Genomic DNA, 11399 nt, shown 5'->3' with positions numbered 1-11399 from the left:
ATTTACCTCATTCAAGGATTTAGAAAGGAAAGATTTTCCTCTTTTCTTTGTTCCCTTTAAGATCTCTATTTTTAAGAGCCACCTATTTTAAAAGCAGCAGATGGTAATACCATATTCTCACTAAAATTAATTATGTCTGAGTAAAATAAAAGCAGCTCAGCTCAGTCTACAAGTAGCTAGGAGGTAGTTGGCTATTTTCAAGAGAACAAAGCTTGCTAGCACTTGGAAACTTAAACACCAAACCATAATTTGAGTCTGTGCAATGTCCCATTCATGTATACACCAAACTTTTTCATTTGCATTACTTTTTATTGGGATGGAGGACAAGCAATTTAAGTAAAACAGCAAGTTAAGTTTATCATTCCCTGCTGAGGTTTGCCTGTGCTCTAGTGAGTAGAAAACATGTTACTGAGCAGCAGCCATAGCACCAGTGCAACATTATGGAACTTTATTTAAACCAAGAGCAGACTGCTTTTAAAGTAATTCCTACCCCCTCCAGTTCTTACAACATTCAGAAGAAAGCTACTGCAAACATGTGGAGCTTTTACAGATGCTCACTAGCATTATAAGAGCTCATAAAGTTGACTTTAAATTCAACAGTTACATTATTTACTAGTAATAATGGTAAGTGGGCACTTAGTAACTTAATTACTGAGTAACTTAGTACTACATCTACTGCATATGTAGTGGTGGGGGAACCACTTCGTACATTGACTTGTAATTGCTTCAGAAAAGGTAGTGTTTTCTATTTTAAGGTAATCGTTCTCCATCTGCAGCTATGAAAAATATGCTGGGTATTGCCTGGCTAGCACATATCCAACTGTTAGTTTAGTACAATTCAATTGTCTACACATTGTAATAAAATAAATGTGAACCAGAGAAAGCCTGCCAAGCACAATGTCCTCAACTGAAGGACAAAAGTAATGTTGTACTATAGCAACTCAGTTCTAACAACACACAGCCAAAGCACCATCAATAAATAGGGCTGCCAATTATTACCCACAGGGGGGTAAATCACAAGAGCGCAACACACTTCAAGTTTTCACCAGTATAAAATGGAGTTTCATGTGACCAAACTTTGTGCATCACAAACCTTCCACAAACTAGGTCTAGACAGGAAGGCAGTTACAAAATGTACTTATTTTTCCTTGAGATAAATTATGTGCATCATTAATAGCTTTGCACTGTATTTCAGAACAGAGCTATTAAAATGAGTCATGTCTGAGTATGGTATTTGCCACCTGATCTGACCTCAGACACAGATGGACAGTGTTTTGCTCCTTTCTGTCCTATGTGCTAGGAGTACTGTGAGTTCAGTCAGAGCTACAATGGTAGCTATGTTACACCACCAATCATAACAGTGTCTGGGTAAACAAGAAAGACTGAAGACTTACAGTAAATCATTGTTTAAAAAGCTTTCTTTAAAAATTTTTGTACTGAAATCTTTTAGTTAAGATAGGCTAAAGTGTTCACTGGATCACAGACACTGGTACTTACGTGACAAAAATAGAGCTTTATCAGTATTGCAAGCAACGGAAATCTGAGTTTGCCTAAACTGAAGTAGTCTTCTCCACAAACATACAAAAAAAAAAAGCCACACACAACCACCAAACTTAAAAGTCTGTCTGCTACAAAGAGATGCTAAAGTGAAGGTCCTCAATATTTGCTTAAACACTAACTTCTGATTTTCAGGGCAGTTGCTAGCAGGTTCCCCTCATTTTTCTACACCAATGCAACCAGCAATACTGCCCCTTGGCCTGTAACCTCATGCCAAGTTATTGCAGTCAAAAGCAGACAAATTAGGCCCCTAGTTTGCCTTGAAATTGTGTCCTATTACTGGTTTTATTAGAAAGGAGTCAGCCATAGCAGTCTTCTCCTCTGCCTTTAATTAAAAAGTAACTTCCTGTATAAGTAATTTCAAAAGACTCTCTCCTCCTTGGCACTCCACCTCTAAGTGATTCTGTTAACATGACAGCATCCAGATACTTTGCAGAGAAAAATACCAACACCTCAACTGACATTTATACGTTAAAGAGGGGCAGGATGTCATCATCTCCACTGCTGGTTTCAAAGTCTCACTTTTCAGTAGCTGTAGGACTGGGCTCTTGCATACTTTGCTGTTTATGAAATTCATTTTGTTCCCTTCACATACCTGATTTAGAAGCTTAAAATAACCTTCATTTCACACTTTGCAGCAGGCTTTGGCCCCTAACCAAAAGTCAAGGAGCACCATGATGCTTAGATCAAATAAAACTTAGGACAGACGTGCACCCTGTCTGTATTGCTGTATCTGAAAGCAAAGAGTAGAGGTAGCAATTGGAAATTCAACATACACTCAATTATTAGCATAAACCTTTGTGAATTTTGTTTGAACTTTTTGCAACACACATGTACAAAGTTAAATGCTGGGGAGCATTAGAAAGCTCCTGCTTTAATCATGGGAGATTCTATACACATGTAGCATCTCAATCTACAATTACAAAAATTCCTAGTCAGGTTAAGTCAACCTTTACTTAACTATTCCTATATGAAGATAGATTAAGTTGCTGAATTCAAGCATAATCCAAGGGGCTCTACCTTTAATAACAGAGAACGGTATTACTATCAGTAGCTGGAAGTGGCCCTGTCAAACAGTTCCACATTGGTATGTAGACAGTCCACGTAAGATTTAAGATATCATACCTTAACTGGTCCAGGAGTTGGAACTACACCAGTTCACAAGTTAACATGCTGAGGTCTAGGTAAATTCTTGGGCCTTCAAGATAAAAAAAAAGCATACAGAGCAAGGATTTTTCCAAATGCTGATTTGCAAATACCTTCAAAAACCTCAAATCCTAAATTGAGCTTGGCCATCTACTTGGCTTTGGTAGTAGCCTGCAATTCTTCAGTTCAGATTATCTCATTTGCATGTCCTTTGGCACATTGATCGCCAAGCTCAAGTAAAATTTTGAACTGATGTTATACTGGAACAACTCAAACTTCAGAGGAATTTCCTATCATCTCTTCCTATCATATGAAGAACAGCAATTTAGTAGTTTAGGTTCCACAATCTTTTTAGACAAGTGGTACTTTATCAGCACACTGTAAAGAAAACGGAGTCCTTTTGTGGAGCACTCAGTCTGGTCTGGAAATTAGTTCAGTCCTTCACTGGGTTTAAAGCTTTATTTATAGAAAGTTCACTGCATTAATGGCAGCAATATTTGCATTGTATTTGAACTCAGCACTAACAGGTTAATATTTACATTTAGATAACACTTAAAACAAAACAAACTAACACACAGCCACAGTTTTAGAGCAGAAAGACAGACATACATGTTAGACAGACTTAATAGTAAAAGTAATCACAATTATTTCACTCTGGTTGATTTAGTCCAAAGGTCTATTATTTCTTAATCAGATTAGCAGGAAGAGTGGATTTGTCCAAGTCATCAAAATAGGGATGGTTCAAAGCCATTTTGCCAGAAATTCTTTTTGCAGGATCGTAAATTAACATTTTCTGGAAGAAAAAAGGAAACACATTTTAGTTGCTGTTTCATTAGAGAGTAATGTTAGAGGTAGATTTTTAACCACAGTAATAATCAAGTAACCATGAACACAAATTTCCCCCCCATGTTTGTTGATTTCTCATAGATGAAGTGATCATTTCCACCCAGAAGTCAATAGTAATGCATAACATCTCTGGAAGTGATGTAATATTTATTCTCCCATTCAATAACCAAGCCCATGCATGTATCAGGCTACCATATGCACTGAACTAAGTCCAAAATCAGGACTTGATACCAATAGTTATTAGTCTCAGCTTCTCAACTAAGTGAAATTAATAAGCTTTAGGCTGCTAAAGCCCAAAATGCTTACAAGAACAAGGGGTCCCCACAGTTTTAAGCTGACATTGATGAAACTGATGTCAAATTGCTCCTACTCAAGTTTGGTGCAGTGTTTTACAGTTAAAAATATAAAAGTGAACCATCACTCAGCTACTGGATTCAGATAGCAAAGTAGTACACAAGAAGGCAGAACTGACAAAACCAAGTTTTAAAACTTCTGTTTCTTTGCAATGTTATTTCAACTGAAAATCTCAACAATAAAGTTGACAAGAGGAAATAGAGGGGATGCCATAGCCACTAAAATGCCTCCTAGAACATATAAGAGATTTGTTTTGCTAGTAGAGTTAAAAAAAAAGCAAGCATCTACAGTTTATATCATACAGTCAGGGGCCAAAAAAAAGGAAAGGCATGAAGCATTTAGCAGTTTTCTACTAGACATAAAACTAGCAAAGTCTCTGCTAAGTCTTTTTGCTTTCTAAAGGAAAGTACGTTTCAAATTCAAGTAATCAGGACTCTAACAGCTGCTTCTCTCCAATACCCACGACAAATCTATCTTCCAGAAAGAAACAAACAAAAAAAAAACAAAACAAAAAATCACCAACCCAACAAAACAACCACAAAACTTATCCAGTATTACTCGGCCCAGTATTCAGTCTTAGCATTTAACTGTTTCTAGATTTAATCCTACTGGGAGTCTTCCAAGCTGTTTTAAACCACTGAATTTGCATTCATATTCTCTGAACTACTGCCAAACCAACACTGTCTCTAGATTAAACCTGGTGTGTCCAGTTTTACCTTAAGTGACAGTTCCCATTAGCCATACCCCAGAACAACAGTATCCTATAGCTAATACTGAAAATCAAAAAGGTTCTCTTAAAATTGACTCAGAGAAGAAGGGGCAAGTTTATCTGAAAAAGGGATGCTGTGACATTGAGACTACAGTACTTCAGCTGCTAGATTGACTGTTTCTTCTCCAAGCAGTCTGGAACATGGTCTATCAGACACTAAGTTCCAGGAAAAACTAAAGCTTTTGATGACAGCCATTAAGTGCTTTGAAATGCTGGCCACAGAAGTAATTTAGCTTATGAAGGTCTTAAGTTTACAACTTCACTCAAACAATTGTCCTTAACACAAAAATATTCAACTCCTTTTCAAAAATAGGGGTTTTTTTACATATTACTTCCATCTGCAGTAGTCTAGAAAGAGAAATTAACATTTTCATTGACACATCTGAGCTTGTGCTGTATAATGAAATATTCAGTATTATTTCCTTTAAAGTTATATTACTGCTTCAGGCTTAGAAGTGCCATAGGAAACTTAAATGGATTACAGATGCCTAAGAATTCAGCCATACCACTCTCACCAGACATTAATAGAAAGCTAAAATTTCAACATTTGTTATTTTAAAGCAAAACTATACAAAATTTTACAGAATTTAATATTCTTTGAGGTTAGTATTGTGTTAACACCATTTGAAGAAACAATAACTTCTTTTGCCTTTATAAGCACCAGCTCAAAACCTTGGTTTTACACAACAAAGCCACAAATAAATTCAGATAAGTACTTATCAGGCCAGTTACACAACTGTATCATCAGCATTCACTTGCCTATTCAATTTATTTCAGTTTGTAAATACTTTCAGTAACAATTCTACTTTAAACTGATTTAATAATTATGCTGTCAGTGGACACAGAGGAATTACTCCCAGCTTAAGTCAGTGATCTCTGTAAGACACTGCTACAAGGTTCAGAGAGCACTTCCCTCACGCCCCCGTATGCAAGTCTGCACTGTATAAATACAGCTTTAGGATAAGTCACTAAGGTACATTCTTATACTTAAGTGCATTTACAATCACACCCAATATGTGATCTTAATTAGTCTGCACTAAACAGAAAAGCCTGATTAAGATCTTGTCAAATAAAAGGTTAGTGTGGTAATTGAACTACACAGCCACAGAACTAAAAAAAAAAACTCACCCTAGACATGAAATATACCAATTTATTACCAAGTTAATTCACCACAGCCAAAAAACCAACTCAAAGTTTAAAGCCAATAGAGACAGACACTTAAACTAAGCCCCAGTTTCACAGCTCATCAATAAACTCAGCTGTTTCCATCATTCTTTATTCAGTTAAGACCACCATGAAAGCTTAACCAAGATGGGCCCACCAAGATTAATCCACATGCTACCATAAAAGAAAAACATTTCCAGCTGTATCAGCAGTCATACAGCCACATCATAATTAGGTTCACCGGGAAGGTGACAGCTAGAGTTTGTGGGCAGGAGCCTTCACTTAGACCTGTTTGTAAAAGCTCATCCTCACTTTGAATTTGTACCTGGCTTGTTAGTATAAAAAAAGCTGAGGCATAATTGCTTAATGAGTAGTCATCTATTATTCACGAAAGGAGTGAACATCACACAAGGTGTCAGTTCTACAAGAACAACAGCCCATACCACTGCTGATAGTTTGAAGACCTCCATATCTTAATTCCAGCCAAGACTAATTAGTATAGCTTTATGTATTCTAGAATATTTGAAATGACCTGTGCAGTTTCATCAGCAGTTTAAAAAAAGACTACTTACAGACAGCAGATCAAGTCCATCTTCATCTAAGTTTTTGACATGTGTTCCCAGGCTGCCAGGTTTCCATTTTGGGAATGTGTTTTTATAGTCTTGCAGGGATTCCACTTCAGGCCATACCTCATTGTTGGGGGTACCTAGAGCTCTAGGCAAGCATAAGCAAAATACTGAGCAGTTTAGTTTGAAATCTGTATGCACTGCTATGATTTTACTAAGTGCACAGCACTGTTTGCAATGCTGCACAAGTAGCAAGGAAAGGTTCAGTTTGTCATACCTGAAGATTCTGAAGAGCTGGTCGATCTCTGAGTCCCCATGGAAAAGCGGCTTTTTCGTTGCCAGCTCAGCAAATATGGTACCTATGCTCCATATATCTACAGGAGTAGAGTAACGAGCAGATCCCAGCAACACCTCTGGGGACCTGTACCACAGTGTCACTACCTATTGAACAAGAAAATTTTAAAATAATTTCTAGAATCAGGTCCTCTAACTGACTGCAAGCACAATGGCTCATTCATTAACATTAACAGGTTCTTTTTTGTTAAAATAACAACTAGTGCTAGAAGTTTTATTGAAAATCCTAGTTTCAAACTTCATTATAGACAAGCATTACCAACTCCATTACAGTAGTTTCTACTGCAAGCAAAGCAGTTGCCTACACTACTTCCCAAAGAGCAGGACAAGTTCTGGCCCATCTGATTCATTGTCAAGGTAATAGTGGGACTCGTAAGATGCTTTGGAACCTTAGAGTAAAACCACAGTCTGGGAGATGGAAAGCCATTGAATAAAACAAAACCAAAATACAACTTTTTGATACTGTTAGTTTATGACTTCAAAAGCTCCATGACACTTTTTTTAGCTGTTTTATATGCAGTTATTACCAGGAAGCTAGTAAGCATTGTCCAAGTCACCAAGAGGATGTTCCAACTCACTCACTTCATGAGTGTATACCCGCACTGGAATTCCAAAGGCTCGAGCCAAGCCAAAGTCTGCCAGTTTAATCACTCCCTTGTCATCTATTAAGAGATTCTGAGGTTTTAAGTCTCTGTGCAGAACTCTTCTTGAATGGCAGAAGACAATACCTTGCAAGATTTGATACAGGTAACTCTGTAGAAAGGATGAAGTGGGAGAAAAAAAAAAAAAAAGAAAGAGTAACCTTTAGTACAAGTTAGTGTTCTGCAACATAAAGCTTACATTAGCTCTCCACATAGTGTTAGGAAATGGAGATCCAAAGCCTTGCAGGTATTGAGTTAATATAAATCAAAGCCACACAAATTAATTCTTTACTTCAGCTTAGTTTAAGGCAATTTAATTTCAGTAACTGAAAGAATTTGAAGTGGCATTTAAGAGCAAAGCTCGCATTCATCTTATTATCCACAGCTGCTGCTTTAACCTTTCATTTCTCCTCTAGGAGTTAATTATACTGAAAATAAGAGCTGCTTATAGCTTTGTAGGTCATCTTCTTTAGATTAATCTCTCCTATATTAAGAAATCGTCCTCATTACCTTAACACGTGAACGATCCAAATATTGGCCAGATGGAATACTATCCAAGTATTTCTTGAGATCCATGGAAAGGAATTCAAAGACGAGGTACAGTCTTGAATCCTGCATAAGAACATCCTGAAGACTAAAAATTGAGCATACAATCACTCCATTGCACAGTGCATGGACTCACAGTTAAATCTCCCCTCTCAGCAGGGACACAAGCTGACATTTCCAGGTTCCTATTATGAAAGCCTTAAAAAGCTTTCAGTCTTCAAAGGTTAACAGACTTAGTGAGTTACACTGTTGTCTGGAAAAATCGAGTACATCAAATAGTGTCAGACTGAGATAAACACCCTATATGCTTCCTCTTAAACTTACATTCCCTCATGCCTAGTATCAGACACAGGAAGTATGGGGAAAAAATATTGTTGCCTTTAAAAAAGTCTGCATATGTTGGTGCCTAGTTTCCATTTGAAGCTGGCTTATTACAGCAAAGCTTGAATTACTAGGAACATTTAATGAAATATTATAATAGGAACCTAGTAGACACAACAGGATTTGCACAGGTTTTGAAGTATTTCCTTCATCCTTAATAGATTATAAGGGTTCCTAAACCCAAGCATACATACACTGAGACTCTACATGGCTGTAACTTGGCCATCTTTAAGGCACATTAAAGTATTTTGCTGCATCAAAGAGCAAGTAAATATTTTGTGGGCAAGACAATAGCAGAGATGATTCTACACGTCAAGTGGTCAGTCACTGATGGAAGTTTTGCTCATTGCTCAGATGCACCAGCTGTGACAGCATCGTAATGCAACATGTAAATCTCTGCTATAGAACTGCAAGGCAGTGAGTGATGGCAGGGGCTCATATGACAACACTAAGGTCAAATGGTCTGTTCCAAGGTGGCCAGAGTTCCAAGACTGAGTAAAGTAACAGCTCCAACCAGTTTTCATGAGGTACGCTGTCTCCATTCTGACAATAACCACTCCAAAGATTATTTACATAAATTACAAAATCAACAAAAATGTGTTAGATTCCTGGAATAGGAAAAGGCAGCATGAGGAAGTCTTAATTAGAAAACTGGCATAAACACAGGATTTGGGACTATAGCTGTTTGCTGCAAAGTGGACACCATATTAAGCAGAGTAGCTCTCACTTCACTAGAATGGTCAAAAAGTGATTTATTTTCTGAAGGGACCTAGTGCCCTTCAAAGAGTTTAGCTAAATACCAGTATATGCATACCAGACTATATTGGGATGATGCAGCTCTTTTAATAAAGAAATTTCTCGGATAGCAGTACTTGGAACACCTTCCTCCTCACTTTCTAGACGTATTTTCTTCATTGCAACCACTTGGCCTGTGGTTTTGTGCCGACCTTTATACACAACACCATAGGTACCTGAACAAAAAGACAGTGAAACGCACATAGGGAATACCAGTTTCAGGTACAGATAAGTCATTGCAAATAAGAATTGCCAACATAGACAAGAGTCCTCACAATCAGGTATTTGTTTATTTGGCTTGATATTTTGGGCAGTTGAACCATGCAATAGTTTTGTTTTTACAGCATGCACCCATAAACAGTATAATCAGTTAGGACTGGGTACATAGTAGTGTAAGTGTGAAACTTGAGTATTTGGAAGATGTAGTTGTAAAGTCAGATCTATTTGAGTTGCAGGTTGATTGACTTCCAGGCAAGATCACTACACCTCTTCATCCCCAAGGGGTTATGATTTTGCCATTGATACATCATAATTAAAAGGTTAAAGGTTTAGCTGCAAGAAAAAAAATAAAGTAGTGCTCCCTCAGCAGAGATCTCTCCATCCGCTGCTCAGATCTATAGAAATACCTCTAGCACAATCCTCAGTGCAGGAGAGAGAGTAGTGCTGTGGGTCTCAGCAGAAGCTAGAATTGGAACCAGTAGCAAGTCTCAAATCAATAATCTATTTTAATTATCAGTGTTCACAGAAGTAGAACCCTCAACAAACCAGGACAGTTTAAGTATTCTCTTTTCCCCTTTTTTAAGCATTAATCCCTCAGATTAAGCTCAAACTAGTTTCTTTCAGAAAAAAAAAAATCATGCACAAGGCTTCGGTTACAAAGCTTTGTTGTAAGATCTGGGCCCACACATTTTGCAATTACCTTAGAGAGCACCTTCTCAGAGTAACGTACTGCAGATTCTCAAGTCTACATAAGGCTGAAGCACTAGAAAATACACTGACTTCTACATTTAACATTGGCCAAGTTTCCAGTAAAAGGAGGGTTACGACTAACATCTGCATTGAAGCAACCTTCTTAGTGCCTTACAATAAATTAATTGTTAAAATTCATATCTCCACAGGGGCTTGCAATCAGCTTTTTCCCTTGATGAGTGTAGTGACCAGATGTAATCCAAGCAGACCCATCCACAGAGCACTACCCCCTATCAGCAGCTCCAAGCAAAGTAAGTATACCTCGCAGTACAGCCTCAGGACCAACTGGTACACAAGTTCATAGAAAAGAAAGGGAGGAGCTGCCTAATCAGTTTCAGACTTCAGAACATTTTTTTTTCTCCTGTTGCAGAAATTACACCATTACCCATCAATGCAAAGGCAGAGGCTTCTCAACACCGGTCAGCTGTTTCAAATAGACCGTGTCATCTTCAAAAGAAGGGCAGTCTGAAAGCTTTTGCATATAGAGGTAATTACTGCAGTTAACCACAGGCTTATTTTGCCAGTCAGCAGAATCTCAGTAGTTCCTCTGATAGCCAGAGTGCACAGAGCTTTATGACATTTGATGACTCTTAACAACTGAGGAGCATCGTAAGGCTCATGGTTCTCCATACTTACCTTCCCCAATCTTCTCTATTTTTGTGTAATCATCCATTGTTATGGTTATCCCTGAAATGAACAAGAAAAAAATCATGAGGGCAAATACTTGCTGTCCCGTACACAGCCAAGTCACTGAAATTATGCCAGATCTTTGGGAGCTAGTTTTGTTGTACATAATTAGGAAGTAACATGGAACGCCTATTGTTCTCAATAAAAAAAAAATCACAAGTTTTTACTCAGGGTTCCAACTAGAAAAATTGCATCCCAAAGTATGACTAGGCATCACCTCAAGGGAGAAGGATGCTTCTGTGAAGAAAGCTCCTCCTAGCAACAGAAAAAAAACCAGACTCCACTCATTAATTTTGCATAGTCGCTCATTAGCAGGACCCTTACTATCTAAAATCACAAGGTTTGACGTTAGCAAGGCGAGGGAACGCCAGCCCCGTATCGTTCGATAAGCACACAGCACAGCCTTCCGAGCTACAAACCTCACCCGCCTCAGCGGGCACAAGCTGCCCGGAGGCGTTAGCACCTGGCGGGACCGGCGCTTCGCACCTCCCGAGCCGCTCTTCACCCGCTCCACCGAGCACGGCTGAGCCTCAGCACCCGGTTCGGAAGCCTTAGGCGGCCGGCAGCGAACTGGCGGCTCCAGGGGAGGTTTCCCGGTTCAGGCGGGCGGCGGGCGCTCGCCCC

At 38.5% G+C, this 11399-nt stretch overlaps 1 protein-coding gene across 1 annotated transcript; it reads right to left on the bottom strand.

Moving 5' to 3' along the window:
- Positions 1-3199: 3199 nt before the first annotated feature.
- On the bottom strand, positions 3200-10773 carry CDK1 (cyclin dependent kinase 1). The gene is made up of 7 exons (XM_010115270.2): positions 10725-10773; positions 9139-9295; positions 7908-8031; positions 7339-7509; positions 6680-6843; positions 6409-6550; positions 3200-3496 (listed from the first exon to the last, which is right to left on the bottom strand). Exons 1-7 carry the CDS (start codon positions 10759-10761, stop codon positions 3383-3385), a joined length of 909 nt encoding a protein of 302 aa, XP_010113572.1. The 5' UTR covers positions 10762-10773; the 3' UTR covers positions 3200-3382.
- Positions 10774-11399: the final 626 nt, after the last annotated feature.

Source organism: Chlamydotis macqueenii, chromosome 7 (genome assembly GCF_036417535.1).
Source record: "Chlamydotis macqueenii isolate bChlMac1 chromosome 7, bChlMac1.mat, whole genome shotgun sequence".
NCBI lineage: Eukaryota > Metazoa > Chordata > Aves > Otidiformes > Otididae > Chlamydotis > Chlamydotis macqueenii.
This window is presented reverse-complemented; position numbering and strand designations above follow the sequence as displayed.

What these genes read in the sequence shown, in the direction of transcription:
- CDK1 (XM_010115270.2), bottom strand. Translation starts at nt 10,761, where the DNA reads ATGGATGATTACACAAAAATAGAGAAGATTGGGGAAG. An exon ending in TGCGGGTATACACTCATGAA is followed by an intron (nt 6,844 to 7,338) that starts GTGAGTGAGTTG and finishes CTTGTTCAATAG; the next exon opens with GTAGTGACACTGTGGTACAG. An exon ending in CAGCTCTTCAGAATCTTCAG is followed by an intron (nt 6,551 to 6,679) that starts GTATGACAAACT and finishes ATGCTTGCCTAG; the next exon opens with AGCTCTAGGTACCCCCAACA.